We start from the raw sequence: 20255 nt of genomic DNA, 5'->3' as shown, positions 1-20255 counted from the left end.
CTCTCTCTCTCTCTCTCTGTGTCTTCTGTTTTGGCTGTACAGAAACAGAGGAAGCCCTGTCCACAGACTTGGTCCCTGGCGATGTCATCGTCATCCCCAGCAACGGGACCATCATGCCCTGTGATGCAGTGCTCGTCTGTGGAACCTGCATTGTTAATGAGAGCATGCTTACAGGTGATTGGCTGCATCCAGATGTGATGTCATAAAAGTTGATCAGAGAGGGTCGATTTGGGGAAAAATCATATATTCCTAATGATTTCTCAAAAATAGTTCAAATATATAAACTTATCCACTTTATTTTTCATAGCAGAAGTAAGCCGTTTTCTGTGCATGTATGAGACTTCTGGTTCATTAGCCACTGTGGGGGAATTACGAGAAGAATAAAGTGCAGTAAACTGTAAACCTGTTTTCATAATAATTATTTAGAAATATATTTCATAAATTTTATGTTAAAAAAACACCTAGTTCGCAGTATCAAGTAGCAAAATGAATTGTTTTGTACAGCCAAAAATAGCTGGAAGCGGATGACACTGGTAGCCAGACACATTAAATTTATAAATGGCTGTGCACACTATTACAGGAAAAATAAGGTAGATATTTATTTATTTCTAAACAACATGAATATTACTCTTAAAATTATTCAAACAAAAAATAAATATATTTTACTTGCATAAACTTTCACTTTCAGGTGAAAAAAAGTGATTAATGTGACATACCAAACCTCCAAAAAAAAATCACAATTTCCCACCTCAGGCATTAAAGACCCTTCATTATTTTTTCAGCTTTAGACACCTTTTTTACCAACCCCTTAAACTGACGAAATGGGATTGATTCAAAAAGGATTTTACACAGAAATTGTTATAAAACAAACATGTACCTACTGCTCATGTGTCCCTGATAACTAGGGGTTGCACTGACTAGTCGACTTTAATCTGTCATGACGCTTTAAGCTTGACGTTGACCTATAGGGGGCGCAACAGGATAAGAAATCTTTGAAGGACTTCCACATTCTTGCTCCGTTTTCAAACAGTTAAAATGACAAATACATACATACTCTGAAAGCACTCCACAATATGTGTGATTATATTACTGGATGCTTGAAATTGAAATTGTTTTAAACAGCTTATTGTAGAGGTAAGTTAATCGACATTCTGATCTAATGGGTTGCTGGACTTTAACGCACACACATAACATTTTGCTACAGACAGTGGCTCGTACGTCACATGCTGATCTCTCACACACCATCATTAAGCTCAGAAACGTATTGTCAGCACTGTTCTCAATAAAATAACTTAGGAACTGAAACGTTCAAGCATATATTTCTTAATAACTAAATCGCACAGCTTCACTACTAGTAGAGAGATGCTGCCAGGTAGAATTAATTCACACACTCAATCTCTCTCACTAATACATTCATATAAATGTAATCTTTACTGTGCTACTTTATCTGTGACTAATTTAGAACAAGCTAAAATCTGTGAGAGATATAACAACCCAAAGACAAAAGAGCTGATAAAAATGAGCTGTTATAGGAACAATAGCCATGTTATGTTTGACAGTACCCTCCATGACATATTTTAACACACCTCAAAAATATGAATAAAAAGTATGATACTACTAAACATTTTCTGCACCACTATTAAAGAGATCTGAATGATGTCATTTTTGTGAATAGTGTCACATATGAGTGGAGTCTAAATTATTATGGGAGTAGAATGGTTAGTGTGACGGGGTTTAATTCAGACTGAGGGACATAACTTTAAAGTCTGTGGTTTTTTTTACAAGAAAGGAACACAAATAAATGCTTACATTGTTGCCAAAAATCACAGACACTTTGCACATTTTGTTAATCATTTTCTAAGTACAAATTCAGTGAAGTGCCTCGGGACATGACAAAATGCTTGGTTTAAGATAGATGTAAGACATTATTTCATGCTAAATATATTAAAATGCAATAATTATTTAAATTCATTATAATGGGCATCCCTAAGTTTTGTGAAAAAGTTCTAACAATTCAATATGGCGAACCACCACTTACACTAAACCACCACTTGTGGTGCTACAAATTTCATGTTTATGTTGTGCTTTGTCATTATTAATGGCATATTATTGTCTGTTCTTTTTTTTGGTTTGCTTGAGCATATTGTTATTGTGAATAAAATAAAAAATGTTTTGTGTACTCTTCTCTCATTTTATATATTCAGGTGAGAGTGTTCCGGTAACAAAGACTGACCTTCCAAACCCTCAACGGGACAAGAAGGGTGGGGATGGAGACACCATTTACAGCACAGAGGAACACAAGAGACACACACTCTTCTGTGGCACAAACGTAATACAGACCCGCTACTACACGGGAGAAATGGTCAAAGCCGTGGTGGTCCGGACAGGTTAGATGCAAGGACTACATTTTAAGCTAAATTTTACATACTTTGTCTGACACCTTTTTGTCACTGAAGTTGTCTTTTGATGTGTTCAGGGCTTAAAGCTCTCCAGCACCATGCTGGATTTCTGGCGCGTGTAGTAAAAAAAAAAAAAAAAGAAATTCGTACATTACAAAAAATAAAAAAAAATCTTGTGGATTGATCTCACTTTCGAGTCCATTAGGTCACCTACCAATGGTATGAAAGGAGCAGCTTTCACTCTGAACCAAACTAACATTACTAGCCAACAGAGGTGGAAAGTAACGAATTACATTTACTCGCGTTACTGTAATTGAGTAGCTTTTCTGTGTACTAATACTTTTTAAAGTAATTTTTTAAATCTGTAATTTTACTTTTACTTAAGTATATTTTGTTTGAAGTATTGTACTTCGCTACATTTTAAAACACATTAATTACTGAGTAAAAAAATAAATAAAATAAATCGCTCCCTGGAAACTACGGCATAATGGGCAGGAGGGCAAACTGGGGCTAAAATCACAAGAAAGATGCAGACGGACAAAACAGGCGTTAGTGGTGCAGACACCGCTGAAAACGAAACCCCGTCATATTCTGAAGTTGAACTCGAAGGAAATGAAGTGAACCCATGGCCATATGTATGCTCTATTATGCAGTGTGAGCTGTACTTGCCTAGGAAGACCAAACTAGCAGCTTATAAAATCTCGACAAAACATCAACCCTTCGCAAGAATGTAGAGGTAAGCTAAATAATTGCATCGTTGCATTGGTGGTTAAAATGAAGCTTTGACATTTTAGCAAGAGGTTTTGCACAAATTAGCTAAAAAGACCGTGGTGAGGAGTGTGCTATTTTTGTTTTAATGACGTGCGCGCGCATTTATAGTGCGTTCTTTCACTGTGTGATTCAGTCTCCTAAAATGCATTTAGAATGATCACAAAATTGAAGATATAGGGGCAGAAATACATACATATATATAACAGTTCAGTAAACAAGTTAATTAAGAGACTTGCGTTTTAGACACCATATTGCCTTTTTTAGCTCTATTTTTACAACAGAAAATAATTCCAAACACAGCCACCAAAGCACAGTTTTGCGTCTCTGAGCAACGTGACAGTGTTTCGTTCCTGAATGAATCAACCGTTTAAATGATTCGGTTCAGTCGCAATGACTCACTTATTAACAGTGACTTGCTGACACATACTGGCCATTTTAATTTCACATTTAAAGTATCTTTTGATTTTTTTAAATAATTAATTTCTTATCATTTCAAATGAGTATTCAACATTTTATGTCTTGTATATCAAAACATTATTCATGCATTTGTAACTGCAGGTTAAATGCATTCTTGTCCTGCACTAAACAGTGTAATACATCTAAATGCCACTTCCAATGAATCTTCTGCATTTCCTCTGCATTAAAAGATGAGTTTGTTGATACTGATTTGAATTGCTTAACGTCATTTGGAAAAACAGTTTACATTATCTCACTAGATTTGTAATGTAAATCATTTATAAACCATCGCGATTTCAAAATAAACATTTCTGCCTGTGGCCAAATATTAAAATGTAATGGATTTAAACATTGTTTAATCACGCTTTAAAGTGAAACGTCACCAGGCCTTTGGTGCCCTCTGCAGGTATTTGTTTTAATACATAATGTACTTAGGTTGGTTATGTTCATATTATGTATAGGCATATTACATTGTTTTTTAACAGTGTTGTTCAATACAGTCGTAATTTTTCTTGATTTTATTTGAGCCAACTATTATTGCCTCATCGTTAGTTTATATATAAATAGTCATACTAAAGCCTGGTTTTCACTTAGGTCTGTTTGTGTTACTAAAAAAAATCTGATTACTCAGTTGTCAAAATAATCATTAGTTACAGCCCTAGATTAGTTAAAATATTTCTAAATACAACTGCATTGTTTTACTTTTTGTAATTAAAAGACATATTTTGTCAATTTTGAAAATGTCGTAAAAATAGTTTTAAAATATTGTCACGTTCTAGTGAACCAAGTATCTGCATTTTGTCTCATTTCGTGTGCTAAGTGTATGGTCACACCCGATAAGTGGTGATGTAGCTCATAATTTTCCAAGGGTATGATACAGCTTTCATTCTTCAGGTAAATCATATATTCATGAAAAAGAACATATATAAAGTATGTGTTTGTGTTTTTCTTTTCTAGGTTTTAGCACTGCTAAAGGGCAGCTGATCCGCTCTATCCTGTACCCAAAACCCACAGATTTTAAGCTGTACCGGGATGCCTACCTGTTCCTGCTGTGCTTGGTGGCCATTGCCAGCATCGTCTTTGTCTATTCTTTGGTCATGAAAATCATAAATCAGGTTTTTTTTTTTTTACTGTCTTTAAAGAAATAGCAACATTTTTGTGACATCAATCCCGCTTGCATGTACAGGTGCATCTAAAAAAAATGTAAATATCGTAAAAAACCTCGTAAAAAAACAAAAAGTGAAAATTTCATTTATTCTAGATTCATTACATATAAAGTAAAACATTTAAAAAGTTTTTGTTTTGAAAGACAAAAATCCAGTATCTCAAAATATGAGAATATATCCTAAGATCAAAAAAAGGATTTGCAAAACAGAAAAGCTCAAGTTCTTTGAATTATGTTAATTTATGCACTCAATACTCCAGCATCAGTGTGATGTGGCATGGAAGCGATCAGCCTGTGGCACTGCTGAGGCACTATGGAAGCCTTTAGCTCGTCTGTATTGTTGGATCGACTGTTTCTCATCTTTCTCTTAAAAATATCACATAGATTCCATATGGGGTTCCGGTCAGGCATGTTGACTGGCCAATCAAGCACAGTAATATCATGGTCAGCAAACCTTTTGAAAATGGTTTTGGCTCTGTGGGCAGGTGCTAAAGTCCTGCTGGGAAAGGAAATCAGCATCTCTATAAAGCTTGTCAGCAGATGGAAGCATAAAGTGTTCTAAATGTCGTGACTCTTGATGCACTGACTCCAGCTTCAGTCCACTCCTTGTGAAGCTCTCCCAAGTGTTTGAATCGGCTTTGCTTGACAGTATTCTCAAGCTTGCTGTCATCCCTCTTGATTGTGCACCTTTTCCTACCCATTTTTTTCCCTTCCAGACAACTTTGCATTTGACATGCTTTGATATAGCACTCTGTGAACAGCCACCCCTTTTTGTGGAGGGTGTCAATGATTGTCTTCTGGACCACTGCCAAGTCAGCAGTCTTCCCCATTATTGGTCTCAAAGAACAAGAGATACCTGGAATTTATACTGTAGGGATGGTCATTTAATGACACTCAAATGTAAATATTCTAATATTTTGAGTTACTGGATTTTTGACTTTCATGAGCTGTAAGCTCTAATCATCAAAAAAAAAAAAAAAACCTTTTGAAATGTTTTACTTCATATCTAATAAATCTAGAATTCATGAAGGTTTCACTTTTTGAAATAAGTTACAAAAATTAACTTTTTCACAATATTCTATTTTTTTTTTAGATGCAAAATGTTAATTATTTGACCAAAATAAGAGGGATCATACAAAATGCATGCTACTGTTTATTTAGTACTGACCTGAATACGGTATTTCACATAAAAGATGTTTACGTATAGTTCACAAATGAAAATAAGTTGAATTTATAAAAAAACAGTCAAAAAAGTTTTTCATCCCCTTGATTCATACTTGATTCATTCATGATTAATACGCGTTGTTACCTGAATGAAACACAGCTGTGTTCTGTTTTTTTTTTTTTTTTTTTTTTTTTTTTTTTTTGTTACATAGTGTTGTTTTTTTCAGGGTTTAATTATTTATTTTCTTTCGATTTCTGCCAAACGATGTTGATATTTGAAAGCATCAAAACAAACACACACGTACCCCGACAAGACCTCGCCCCTATTTTGAAATCCCCGCCCCACACGTATGTACCCAACCATGGCAACGATGATCACAGGAAACAAGTAAAGATGACACACAAGCATATTCAAACAAAAGCCAACAAGGATAAGTTGTGTGAAAAAATAAAATCAATGTTACTCGACTATCAAGAAGTAAAAACAACTCAACCTTGGCATCTAAATTCAGGCCTTTCCCTCTCCTTGAGTTCTCTTCACCAGTGGAAGGCTGCTCCGATATTTAAGCGGGTCCTACCTCTCTTGCCTCTTTGTAATGTTTTGTTTCTCTGACAATTTTTTTTTTTAATCTGTCATCTCCAGGCTTGGGAGGGTTACTTTAAAAATGTATTCCGTTACAGTTACTAATTACTTCATAAAAAAAGTATTCAGTAACATAATCCAAGTACCACAAAATGAAAGTAATGTAACTGATTACTTTTGGATTACTTCTGGATTACTTCAAGGTCAAATATTATTTTTTTTAAAACAACAACATTTATTAAGAATTTCACAGCCCTGAATTAATATATATGTAAAGGACTATACAGACATCTAGTGCGTCATTAATCATTTATCAAGCTACGCTTAATATAGTGTTATTATGCCAAAATGCTGATTTATTTAGTTTTAAATGAAACCATTGTAATCCTGAAAGTATTCCCCCTTTTTTCAAAATGTGACTATAATCTGATTATGACGGATAACAGTTACTGGATTTTTGTATCCTGATTACGAAACGCCGTTACATGTATTCCATTACTCCCCAACCCTGGTCATCCCTCTTTATCTATAGACGATCTACTAATATTCCTCCTGTGCTCTCAAATTGAGCGCTTTCTTCTCTTTGTCATTACAAGACACGCCCCCTTACTGCAGATTGGCTACTCGTGTTTTGGGACTTGGCCCAATGTTGTGGTCAAAAGTGTTTTTCAAAAATCACTTTTAATGTATGGTTTTTCTTCTGGAGCATTTAAACCTTCTGTAATACCGTATTTTCCAGCTAGAAGTTGCACTTTTTTTCATAGTTTGGCTGGTCCTGCGACTTATAGTCAGGTGCGACTTATTTATCAAAATTAATTTGACATGAACCAAGAGAAATGAACTAAAAGAAAACATTACCGTCTACAGCCGCCAGAGGGCGCTCTATGCTGCCAGAGATGCTGTACGGTGCTCCTGTAGTCTACACTAAGCAGCATATAGCGCCCTCTCGCGGCTGTAGACGGTAATGTTTACTCTTGGTTCTTGGGTCTAAATAAATGCGACTTATAGTCCGGTGCGACCTATGTTTTTTTTCCTCGTCATGACGTATTTTTGGACTGATGGGACTTATACTCAGGTGCGACTTATAGTCAGAAAAATACGGTAGTTACATATGAGTCCCTCAGTTTTCCTTAGTGTGAAAGGATGGATCTCAAAATCAGACAGTCATTGTTGGAAAGAATGCTGCAAAAATGCTGCAAAACCAAATAATTTTTGGGACCTGAAGGATTTTTCTGAAGAACGGCAGGCAGTTTAACTGTTCAAGACAAACAAGGGACTCACTAAACAAAACAATAAAAAAAACACACAGCTGTGGATCATTCAGATAACAGCACAGTATTAAGAATCAAGTGGATGCAAACTTTTGTACAGGGTTTTTTTTTTATAAATTAAAACTATTATTTTCTCTTCTGGACTATATGTACTATAACATCTTTTATGTGACATATCTTATTCAGGTCAGTACTAAATAAACAGAAGCATGCATTTTGTATAATCCCTCTTATTTTGGTAAAATAATTAACATTTTGCAGATTCTGAAAGCAGGATTTAAACTTTTGACCTTAACTGTAGGTTACAGATCTCATTTTGTGGATATAGGATGTAGCTTTGAGCAGAATATGAAATTGTTCAATTGTACTTGTTCAATAAATTAACAGAGTAAAAGTATAGTGTGGAAAATGTGCCCTTCACTGGTATGGTGTGTATCCTGCAGGAACCAGTTAAGGAAATAATAGTCAAGTCTCTGGACATCATTACTATCACAGTGCCCCCTGCACTGCCGGCAGCCATGACAGCTGGCATTGTCTATGCTCAGCGGCGCCTCAAGAAAGTGGGGATATTCTCCATCAGCCCACAAAGAATCAACATCTGTGGGCAGCTGAACCTGGTGTGCTTTGACAAGGTAAACATGGGACACTGAAGTCCTTTTCTTTTAGTGAAACCTGAATTAATCAGAAATCAAATGTTATGAATGTCTTTTAAAAACAACTTTCAGCTAATTTTTCATAAAACTAGGGTAAATTGTGTTGACATTTTGGAACCTCATTGTCTAATATTATGCAGTGTTAATTTTTAGGTAATACATAATTAAATTATTTATTATTACTGCATCATTTCAGACCGGCACCCTCACAGAAGATGGCTTGGACATGTGGGGAATTCAACGAGCAGAAGATGGCAGGTATGATCATAACTATATAAAATAATGATTAAATGGATTAAAAGAACATTCTCAGTTGTTTTTTTTAATTATCACTGCAGGCATTTAATTGTCTTTTCTGACCAAAGAATCTCTCTTCCCTAGATTCCACCATTCAGAAGAAAAAGCAGATGATAAGAGCTTAGTAACAACCAAGTTTGTGTCCTGCATGGCCACCTGTCACTCCCTCACCAAGATTGAGGGTCAGCTCTCTGGAGATCCACTAGACCTCAAGATGTTCGAGGCCACAGGCTGGGTCAGTGTCTGCTGTGACAGAAGGACCGTTTTTAATCTTCTCTTTCAAGTTTTGGAACAAGTTGTACTTGTTTTTATTTATTTTGGTGTCAATCTCTCTATCTGTGGTCTTCAGATTTTGGTGGAAGCTACAGAAGAGGAGACGGCTCACCATGACCGCATTGAACTCACTTACGTAAAACCACCCAGTCAGCTTCTGCCGCCTCCAGTCATATCACCTGAACAGGACCTGGTGAGCATTTCTCTGCTTATTACAATCCAGATTATTTGTTTTTAAAACATTGTTCTGATATCTTGCTGTTTCTTTGCAGGAACTCTCTGAACTCTATGAGCTCTCGGTATGTACAATGGCTATTATTTGTATTTCATTTATGTATTTTATGGACATATATGGGTGTTTACATACTATCTGTTGTTTTGTTTTTTTTATGCTGCAGGCGTCATATATGATTGGTATCGTGCGGCAGTTCTCCTTCTCCTCTGCTCTGCAGAGAATGAGCGTGGTTGTCCGACAGATCGGAGAGAGACGAATGGACGCCTATCTGAAAGGAGCTCCAGAGGTCGTGGCAAGCCTGTGTAAGAAAGAAACAGGTTAGTGAAAAAATCCAATCGGTTATTAATATCTTATCTTTTTTGAGTTTCAAAATAGTGTTGGATTCAAGTATTTTTTCCTCACAATGCACCACAGTACCAGAAGATTTTGCAGAGGTTCTGGAGGACTACACCAAACAGGGCTTCCGGGTCATCGCGCTGGCACACAGACGGCTGGAATCCAAACTTACATTTCATAAAGTGCAGAACATTAACCGGTAAAGATGTAGCTTTTTTTTTTTTACTGGCACTTCTATTAAATATTAAGGTCTTATACAAAATCATTTACAACGTTATGCTTGAACTTTTACCATGTTGTGCTCTGGATTAATGTCTAACTATATTTGGTCTCTCTTCCTCTACAGGGATCAAATTGAGAAAAATATGGATTTTCTGGGTTTGATCATCATGCAGAACAAGCTGAAAACAGAAACTCCAGGTGTGCTGGAAGATCTACGACGTGCCAACATACGCACCGTTATGGTCACAGGTACAGAAAACATCACTTCTTTGCTCTATATGTCCTACTGGTGATTATTAATTTATTTAGGCCTGCATCCATGCTAGTTCAGAAAACCTGTGAGTTTAAAGTGCCCCTATTATGGATAATTAAAGGGTTTTTAAATTTTGGTTTTGGGAGTCCCCAACAAGTTGACATGCATACAAGGGCAAAAAACACTTCCATTGTCTCATAATATTAATTTATTTACCTTATTTGGTCAACGACTCCCATATAATTCACTCAACGATTAATTTTTCCAAACCCCTCCTTTGCGTTTCTTTAATCTGCAATTTTCACTTCATCATGCCTGATAAAGCAGCGTTTGTGAACGCAGTGCTGCTTTGAGTAAAACGGCACCTAGCGGCAAAGAATGAATTTGCATTTTCATGTAGAGCAACAGAAAAGACCAACATATGGGTGGGCAATATAATAATGTTTCATGTTGACGGTCAATGCAGGATGGTTTTATTCACAGAGAGCTGTTACACACTGCATGAAAGGTAATTTTCAGAAATCCATAATAGGGTAACTTTTTAGTTCCTGAATATTCTTTCCAAATGGTCAATGGTCAATTTGAATTTTTGAACATGGCTATTAACATATATTTTATGTGGTTATACAGTACCATTAAAAAGAATTTAAGTTTTTGAAGGATAGTTTCTGAATATGAAAAGAGCTGAATATGCCCATGTTGTTTGAAAATGGAAGGGAGTTTAGGGTGACCAGCCGCAGGCAGAGAGGAGTCTGGGAGCTTTGTAGATTAAATCATTGGGTATTCCTGGAATCTCCTCTAATAAGGTTCTCAGCTCTCCAGATTACCAGCCAAGCGCTCCAAAGTTTAGGCTGAATGCAGCATTGTGAATGTAAGCAGATTGAGTTTGTACATGATCTACTCTTACAATCATGAGGAGCATTGGGTCATTGCCAGACCCCAGCCATCATCTCTGTCCACTGACTAATTAAAAAGTGCCTTTTTACCGGTATATTGAATAGTCAAAAAGTCAGGGTTTTTTTTTCTTGTTTTTTAAATCTTTTCTTTATCTCTTGTGTAGGTGACAACATGCTGACAGCCATCTCCGTGGCACGAGACTGCGGCATGATTCAGCCACAAGACCGAGTCATTATTGCAGATGCTCTGCCCCCTAAAGACGGCCAGGCTGCTAAGATCACCTGGCACTACGCCGACAAACCCAGCAAACTCTCGAACAAGCCCACCAAATTAGAGGTCAGTGTGCCATCTACTGGCCAGACCCAGTCTCTGCTGCTTTTAATGTTCTAGGTTAAAACTGTTTGAGATCAGTCACCACTATTTGTGGCATGTTGACACCGTTTTCAGATACCTAGCAAAATCACTGTTGCAGTACGATACATGCAATGGAAATACACTTGCTTAATCTTTGGTAATCAGCTAAATAAATCTCAAGAAGCATTATCTTAAGCATCTCTCTGTACTTGTGTTCTTTGGCAGGAGATGGAGATTATTATGGAAGATGGGGATTCTGTGGATGAGATGAAACCTCAGGAACAGTATCACTTTGCCATGAGCGGCAAATCATTTGCTGTGATTACTGAACATTTCCCGGACCTGCTACAGAAGGTACAAAAAAGTTTAAGATGTGTATACCCATGGGTTGTATTATATATGGTATTTATTGTGTTCTGGTTGTTGATGTAGCTGGTGCTTCATGGAACCGTGTTTGCAAGGATGGCCCCCGACCAGAAGACTCAGCTTGTTGAGACATTAGAAAGTGTAGAGTGAGTATTAAACACACACACACTCCATGAGAGCTCCATTCACAGGTCTATTTAGAGTAGTAATCATTGGTGTATACTTGGGGTTTTACAAAGTATTACCCAGAAGTTAACCCTTGCTAAACTTTTTGTCCCTCTCTCTTCTGCAGCTATTTTGTTGGAATGTGTGGAGACGGCGCGAACGACTGTGGGGTGAGAGACCTTCAGTTTTATTTTCAAGGTTTATTTGTGTCTCTAACGATTCTGAAAGTGTCATGTGTAGCTGATGTCTGTCTGTTGTGTCCTCAGGCACTGAAGAGAGCTCATGCTGGGATCTCTCTATCAGAGCTGGAGGCTTCAGTGGCTTCTCCATTTACCTCCACGACTCCCAGCATCACCTGCGTGCCCAATCTGATCAGGTGTCCTAACCGCACCACAGCAGAGCTCTGTTTCAGCCCCATCAAGAAAAATTATGTTTTCAGACTAAATTCATTGCAAAACAGTAACATTTCCAGACATTTCCGACAAATGCATAAAAAAATGTTGACATCAGAAACCCAAAAACATGTGACATCCTGCATTAACATGTTAACAATTCCTTTGGCAAAGGCAACTCAAAATATAAATTTATAATAAATTCTGCTCCACATTAACTTATTTATAAACAAAACCATTAAAGGCACTTTTTTATGCCAAAATAAAAGTAAGACAAATGTTCTTTTCACAAAACGTCCTGTCCCTCACACGTGTTGTTTCTCCACAGGGAGGGCAGAGCGGCTCTCATCACCTCCTTCTGTGTGTTTAAGTTCATGGCTCTGTACAGTATTATTCAATGCCTCAGTGTCGCCCTTCTCTACTCCGTAAGTTCCCCTGTCATTCACTAAACTACTTCTTATAGTTAATTATTATACATCTTTCTGTGCTTGCGAGTGACAGAAGGTCATTAGTTCATGCTGAGATTGCTTCTGCAGCTCTGATCGGTTAATAATGCATTTCAGATTGGCAGCAACCTGGGCGACTTCCAGTTTCTCTTCATCGATATGGCTATCATTCTTTTAATTGTCTTCACTAGTGAGTATGATCTGTAATGTCTTTCCTATTCAGTTTAAATTGATCTTAATGGCTACAAACGATATCTTGAGAATGATATGCAATAAAATAAAGTAAATATTCTGATTTCATTTTGTCAGAAAGCATGTAGATTGAACACTAAGACATTGAGCTCATGAAAACTGATGTATTTAATTGATTATTTATAAGTACATTTTCTGTAAATTCTTTGATTTGCTTCCAGTGAGTTTGAATTCTGCATGGAAGGAGCTTGTCGCCCAAAGACCTCCCTCCGGTCTCGTCTCAGGTCCTCTCCTCTTCTCAGTTCTGACCCAGATTTTCATTTGCCTGGGTTTCCAGATCATGGCCTTCCTCTTGATCCAAGAATTGGACTGGTACTCAGAACCAGAGTGAGTACAGTGCATCAGTGATACTTAAACAGTTTCATATTGTTTTCATACTTAACCTGAATTGTATAAAAAAAATGGTATAATCTTACATCATCTCCGGTCTTTTTTCTTCTTCTTTTCTTGAATTCACAGTTTCTACAACTGCTCTGCTCCACATCACATGGATAACTCCACTGAAGAAGAAGAAGAGACTGAAGAAACAATCATGAACGATGTGAACACTACTCTCTTCTTCGTCTCCTCTTTTCAGTACCTCATTGTTGCCATTGTTTTCTCCAAAGGAAAACCTTTCCGCCAGCCCAGCTACAAGAACTGTAAGGATGAACCTTTTTCAACCTGATGCATTCACAGTGCAATGTGACAAAAAAACATTTTTTAAAAAGTTTTAAAATCCCTCACACTTTTTTATATTCTATTTGATGCATTTGGAATTGCAAAGAAAGGTTCGAGTACGTTTTGAACATTTCCCACTGAACGTTATATCTCTGCATCTTGATAGTTTTGTGCGGTTCATTTAGGTATTTATTTAGATTTTTCAAATTTTTTGGATTTTTATTTTCTAGAATTGAAATGTAAGTGATGTCATTGTAATATATGCATATTGAAATTAAATTGTTCTTGTCTGACATGGTCTTGAAAACAGAGGAAACGCAAACCTGCTTTACTACTAACTCGTTTTTCTGGTTGTCTGTTTTCTTTTCCCTCTTCTTCTTTCAGGGCCGTTTGTACTCTCTGCTTTAATTCTCATCGTTTTCCTGTTTTTCATCATGTTTGTCCCAATCTCTGGAATTTATGAATTTTTAGAGGTATGAAACGATAATATCTGGCCTATGTTCAGAGATAAGTGTCTAATGTTGAAGTTGAGAAGAACAACATTTGAAAAAGAAATCTTACAATATTAAAATATATTATTCTCTAATATTATAAAAGTATTGTCACTTTTGATCAGTTTAATGGATTGTAGTTGAAAGTATTAATTTCTTTAAAAAACATCCTACTGACCTTTGAACGGTAGTCTATGTTTTAAGATGTTCATCACATTGTCTACCTTCTCCTCAGATTGTATGTGTTCCTTTGAGCTGGCGTGTGTCTGTGGTGCTCATCGTGCTGGGGAACACCCTGGTGTCTGTCTTCATCGAGGTAAGAGCGAACATCTGGCTATTACATCTGCCACCTTATTAGTTGTGGATATTCACATGAAAATAATCTGGTGGTCATTTTGTTTAAATCAATGTCGGAGAATTAAATCACTATATAGTTGTATTGTTAGCTCATATATATATATATATATATATATATGTATGTATGTGTGTGTGTGTGAATGTACAGCACTATATTATGGATGATACTTTTTCTTATAGGATGTGACTGTCAAATGTAGTGGACCCTTCATCCAGGGTCATAACACAACGCTCTTGATGTAACCCAATTAAAACTCTCAAGTGTATTTGATGGAGATATACAGAAAGACACACAAAAAGGGGTGGGAATCAAAAAGCTGGTGCATATTCAAAGCCAGTTCCATTTTTTATAATATATCTTTTATTATTTAACTATAACTATGTGATACATACATATATATATATATATATATATATATATATATATATATATATATAAAACAGTTATTTGTCGTAATTGCTGAATTAATAATCTGGTTTTTGTTGTAATAAGTTGCTCTTTTTTATAATTTATATTATTTGTAATTCGTATGGTTAACTATTAAACATTGCCTATAAATAAGTTCACCCAAATATAAATGTAAATCAATTCAAAATATGTATATGGTATGACAATATTACAATCAGTAGCTAACAGCACTAAACGAATCGTTAATGAAAAATAAGAAGGCAGAATTTGTAATGATTCCCATCCCTGTACAGAAGTTAATTCCACTCTGCTGAGGCTGATCCACAGGATAATGAAGCAGCATTTATACTGGACCCTGTACAGCCAGGCTATGTTTTGTATAGCATGTCTGATTCCATCAGCAGCTCCTTCTGCCTCTAAATCCCAAAGAAAGAGTCAAATTATTCTTGTCTTCTTTGTGCAAAAGCTCCTCACCCTGATTAAGAAGTGCCAGCAATCTTCTTAGTTGCATAGTGGCTGTTGCTTCGCCTTTTTAGATCCCGATGACTTCCTGGTGCTAACTACAGGTCACGCCGTTCTCTCTCACCTGTCGATCAGTAGAACACTAGACAACAACAGCCAGTCGGTGGGATCCCTGTGATCTCGCTGTACGTTCATTGCCAATGAACTGATGACTTTTAATGCAGAATAACGTAATTCTCTTGCCTCCACTGTTTTCCTTAAACTAACACCCAATGCAAAAAACCGCTGCCCTTTCAAGAAATGTATTTAGTTTTGCTCTTGACAAGGAAAAAGCAGAAACAAATGATGACCATGAATCTTTTGATAGCAATGTGATCCGTAGCTTTCTCCATTCTTTCCGTCCCACTGCGATATTCTTTAGACTGTCGTGCTTGACGTCATCTTATGGAAGCATGTGTTCAGCAGAGACAAGCAGGGCAGCTATGGCATCTCCCCTGCAGGCCCGACACCACAGGTTGGGAAAAATCTGACACTTCTGTTCACCGTTGCCTTTTCACTTCCTGGTGTCCACTTTCACCCTTTTCCCCCTTTCCTTCCTCCTCTTCTCTCTCCCTCTCTCTCACGCAGCACCCTGTCTAAACGTTTGGCCTTGCATGCGCCAACATGATTTCTCTGAACGCTCTCTAGTGCCCCCTGTTGGGACTCTTGTTTTGTCATGCTCTGGGGACTTACGATTCCCCCACTTCCCCCTCATTTTCCTCTAATGCTGCTTCTGTAGTGGCATCTACTGCATACATGTGTAAGCTCTGCATCTGTTTAAACTACAGTGACGGTGCAGGTATGTGCCAAACAGAGCAATGTTTATTGTCTAACTCGGTGAATCGCAAAACGTGCACTAATGTTCTGATACATTGTGTTTTGTGTGTTGATTTAAGCATCTGGTTTGATTAAAGGAACTTTCCGAGTTGTTTGCAACTTAATGTCTATGTGAAGAAGTTTCTGATTTTGTGAAGGAACTATTGGTTTTGTGGATCTTATGTAGAGTTTGCAGTACTATGTAACTAGTCTTCTAAGAAAAGTCCCATTTCTGGTGTCATGTTCGAAAGTTTTTTTTTATTTATTTTTTATATATATTAATATCTTTTTATTTCCGCATTTTTTGCATTTGAAACTTCCATTCGTTGTCACCAGGAATACATTACATGTATTTAAACCATTACTAGAACCGTTGTTTAAAACCATAATAATATTTCAGAATATTACTATTTTTACAGTAATTTTTTTTTTTTTAATCAAATAAATGCACCCTTGGTGAGACTTAAAAAAAAAAACAACAACAAAAAAACTGATCAATTCCTAACTTTTGAATGTAAAGTCATAGACATTAAAGGCCAAATAACTCAGATTTTTCCTTTAAATGAATGTTCAGGGTTCAAAACGAGTCTGGTCTGCTGATTTTCACAGGCAGTCATTTTTACTTGCTCGAATCATCTTTTTAAAGTCTGATTACTTTTCTAGTTGGATAAACTTCTGGCTGCATCTGAAAAAAGCACATGTTAAACGTGTTTTTAAAAAAATACTATATACTTTTCATATATTTAAAATTTTATCTTAATTTTTTTTTTCAGTTCTTCATTTTAATTGAAGTTTAAGTAGTTCTGTGTTGTGCTATTGTCACTTTTTTTATTTGACAGTTTAATAAAATTATTTTTTGTAGTTTCAGTTTTAATTATTAATAACACCATGGATATAGAGAAAGTTATAAAATAATAATCATTAAGCTATTATAGACCTTAAATTGTACATAACCTGGAATATTCCTTTAAAGGAACGTTCTGGGTTTAAAGCGAGCTTTATCGACAGTATCTGTGGCCTGCCTTTAATTACCACTAAAAATAATTTTGACTAGAATGTAAAAATAAGCAAAAATTGTTTACAGTAATGCAGTTGCAATGGAAGTCCGTGGAGCTGGGCCTTCAGATGGCTTCACAAAATGAAATGCATTGTTCGTCACTTTGTTGAAGCACTTGTATTAATCCTTTCATAATAAAATATGCCAACAGGTGATTTAACTTGTTCATATTTTACTACATTAGCTTGATGAAGAGTTTTGACACACAATGTTTCCAATTTTATAATTGAATTTATTTTTAATATTTATCCTGGTGCAGTGGCCTACCCTATATACTCATATGGTGCATTACTTTATACACAACTTTTGCTTGTTTTAAAAACTCAGAATAATTTTCTGTGGTAACTGTCAGCATGCTATGGATTTGAACCCGGAACATTCTTTTTTAATGACATTTGAGCTTCAAAAGTAGCTAAAGGAAGCATTTTGGTATTAATTTTAATAAGCATAAAGAGTTGTTATCCTTGCATGTGCTCAGAGGCATGACATACTGTACGGACAGACCAAAGGCTCTGACTTTGTTTCTGCATATGAAAATGAATATATCCTCTTATTTTGTTCTAGCTTAGTGTTTCCATCACAGGTTTGGATTGTGTCCTTTGAAGGAAATGATAAAACAGACTTCTTGTTATCTCCTCTCCACTTCCCCCCTGGCCGGTGTGTGTGTGTGTGTGTGTCTATAGGGAGGAATAGACATGTTTGGAACGAAATGGCTCTGCTGCTGGCAGAAAAAAGTGCCCAAGGCTCGGTACATGCACCTGGCCCAAGAGCTGAGCGTGGATCCCGACTGGCCTCCCAAACCTAAGAGCACTACTGAAGCCAAACCCTCCCCTCATGCGGATGACTGCTCCTACCAGATTGAGGCCGTTTCCTAGCGTTACCACCGACACACTCATTACCGCATGTCTAAACCACCAGGGATACCTTTAAACAAATGAATTGATTTTGTTAAAAGAGATACGAAAGACACCAAAAAACCTGCAAAGGAGAGTTTGTATTAGCACCTCAAAGATATCTTGAGGTGATTCATCGTCTCTCTTCTTTGATTTTTCTTTTTTTTTCTTCTTCTTTTTTTTTCTGCTGCTCAAGATTATTTTTTTAGTGGGCGGGGCTCGCAGGCTGGGAACTGTGGAAGACCCGCCCACACGGGAATTCGGTTTGTCACCGCTATCCCCTTAAGACATCAAGTAGACCGCAAAATGATTGAACTCTACCAAATGTGGCTCTTTACATCACCTTCTCCATGATTTCATGGACCTGGTGGCTCTCTTACGGATATCAGCTCTTCACTGGATTTCAAGCGATGTCCTGTTATGTAGTCTGTAGCGCATCATCTCCACAGGCTGCGCGGCAGGGGCTGCATGCGAACGCTTTTAAACCATCGCTGCATGCAGAACAAACCAAACTTTAGTGGCTCACAGAATCCACGATCCAGCTTCATTACCAGCCAGCTCGTTTTAGATATATAGAATTACACGATCTTTACTTTTCATATCTCTTCCCATGGAAGAATCGGGGTAGGGTGATGAAGTGAGGAAGGCTAAACATTGTGAAAGTCATTTGTGTTTTGTTCACCTCTCCCAACGCAGTGTCCAGTGATAGGTTTTGCTTTGGTCCATCCTGAAACTTTTTACCAATTTTTGTTGAAAACGGTGTCACAAGTCCTGGTTTATTCAGCATCATCATATTTGCAATGAGGCATTTCTAAGAGTTAGATTGGGAATCGGCTGGAAGGGGCTCTTGGTGCATTGATTGTTCACATAGAAATTTAGGGCACATTCATTAGGAAAATGTACAAATGATAGAGCTTTAAACTGGAGTGTTTGTTTGAAATGGGGACTATCTGAAAATTGTATTTTCAAATTTTTCAATCCAGATCAAATCATGCTCCCAATGAAATCACTCAAAATTGGCCAGATGACAGTATTACTTGTGCATGACTTCTTAACGGTTTTGCTGCTAATCTATGAAAAAAAGCAACTTTTCCAAAAAATCTGAAGGTTCGAAATGTTGCAGATGATCCCTTTCCTTCTTCCAAATATGTTTTACTTGCATAATGTATGCAGTGCAGTTCAACTGTCCCTAACTTTTGCAGGCTTGTCTCAGTGTATCTTTTTTGGTTTATTTGTTTGGTTTTTGAAGGAAATTGTTTATATATATATATATATATATATATATATATATATATATATATATATATATATATATGGTGGTCACCTTTGTTTTATCTCTGACAGTTTGTATTGTTGCATGTGGATTTTTTGGTCAGTCACTTAGGTTGGTGTCTTTATTTTTTGTTTTACATTTTACACAGTTTCAAATGGAAAATGATTAATAGTAACATTTCACTATTAAAAATACATTGCATGTCTATTGGGCTTCTCTTCATTTAATTAATAACATGTGAGGTAATACAATTTGTAAACATATTAAAGATATGTTTTACACAGACCTTAAAATGTCCATACAGTAAATCTTAAAATCTGATCATAGGTTTTCTTCCATGTTTGCATTTATTTATTGTTTGGATTTCAAATTGATGTTGATTTATTTTACTGTATGGGGCATTTTGAAATCTTCAGTTTAATCTGACAAAGGGCTGAATCTGTCTCTGTATTTATTGCTCCATTTCTGCAATACTTTGGTACTGTTTGTTTTATGAAATGGTATTGATCATCTTAAATGATTGCAGTGTGTTCTTTTCAACTGTGTTTGTCCGATTATGTTATCTGTATGTTTGTTTCTATCATAAATGTGTGTTTTCTGGGCATTCCTTGAACGAGGCAACAAAAAAATCACCTTGCTTTTTATTGACCTGGGTGAGACGATCAGTTACATGATGTATCAATTTTGTGAACTATCTCCTCAAAACATCTGCTCGCACCATCTACTGACCCCAGATAATAAACAAACACAACAATCTTTGTCTTTTTAAAAACCTGTATGTCCTTAACTAATGTGAACATAATACTGAATGATTTTGGGATTGGAGAATGTTAAATTATTTTCTTTTT

At 36.4% G+C, this 20255-nt stretch overlaps 1 protein-coding gene across 3 annotated transcripts in view; it reads left to right on the top strand.

Annotated features, from left to right (window-relative positions):
* LOC132126809 (polyamine-transporting ATPase 13A3-like) overlaps positions 1–19382 on the top strand; it is a 39146-nt gene extending 19764 nt beyond the window's left edge. The window contains exons 11-34 of one of the 3 annotated variants that reach the window (XM_059538321.1): positions 43–174; positions 2205–2387; positions 4584–4741; positions 8253–8441; positions 8659–8720; positions 8844–8994; positions 9109–9225; positions 9305–9331; positions 9431–9584; positions 9682–9802; positions 9950–10074; positions 11139–11311; positions 11555–11683; positions 11762–11841; positions 11988–12030; positions 12127–12236; positions 12581–12677; positions 12816–12888; positions 13112–13277; positions 13410–13591; positions 13995–14083; positions 14337–14417; positions 15751–15843; positions 17925–19382. In XM_059538321.1, the coding sequence (XP_059394304.1) occupies positions 43–174; positions 2205–2387; positions 4584–4741; positions 8253–8441; positions 8659–8720; positions 8844–8994; positions 9109–9225; positions 9305–9331; positions 9431–9584; positions 9682–9802; positions 9950–10074; positions 11139–11311; positions 11555–11683; positions 11762–11841; positions 11988–12030; positions 12127–12236; positions 12581–12677; positions 12816–12888; positions 13112–13277; positions 13410–13591; positions 13995–14083; positions 14337–14417; positions 15751–15843; positions 17925–18116 (2927 nt within the window). In that variant the 3' untranslated portion in view covers positions 18117–19382. Of the gene's footprint in view, positions 1–42; positions 175–2204; positions 2388–4583; positions 4742–8252; positions 8442–8658; positions 8721–8843; positions 8995–9108; positions 9226–9304; positions 9332–9430; positions 9585–9681; positions 9803–9949; positions 10075–11138; positions 11312–11554; positions 11684–11761; positions 11842–11987; positions 12031–12126; positions 12237–12580; positions 12678–12815; positions 12889–13111; positions 13278–13409; positions 13592–13994; positions 14084–14336; positions 14418–14638; positions 14849–15750; positions 15844–17924 lie in introns of those variants that run through there. The other 2 variants (XM_059538322.1, XM_059538323.1) reach the window with 2 other exon arrangements.
* The last annotated feature ends 873 nt before the right edge of the window (positions 19383–20255 follow it).

This window comes from Carassius carassius, chromosome 44, assembly GCF_963082965.1.
Source record: "Carassius carassius chromosome 44, fCarCar2.1, whole genome shotgun sequence".
In the NCBI taxonomy this organism is placed as follows: domain Eukaryota; kingdom Metazoa; phylum Chordata; class Actinopteri; order Cypriniformes; family Cyprinidae; genus Carassius; species Carassius carassius.
The sequence above is the reverse complement of the archived record's forward strand: the minus strand, read 5'-3'. Positions and strand labels throughout refer to the sequence as shown.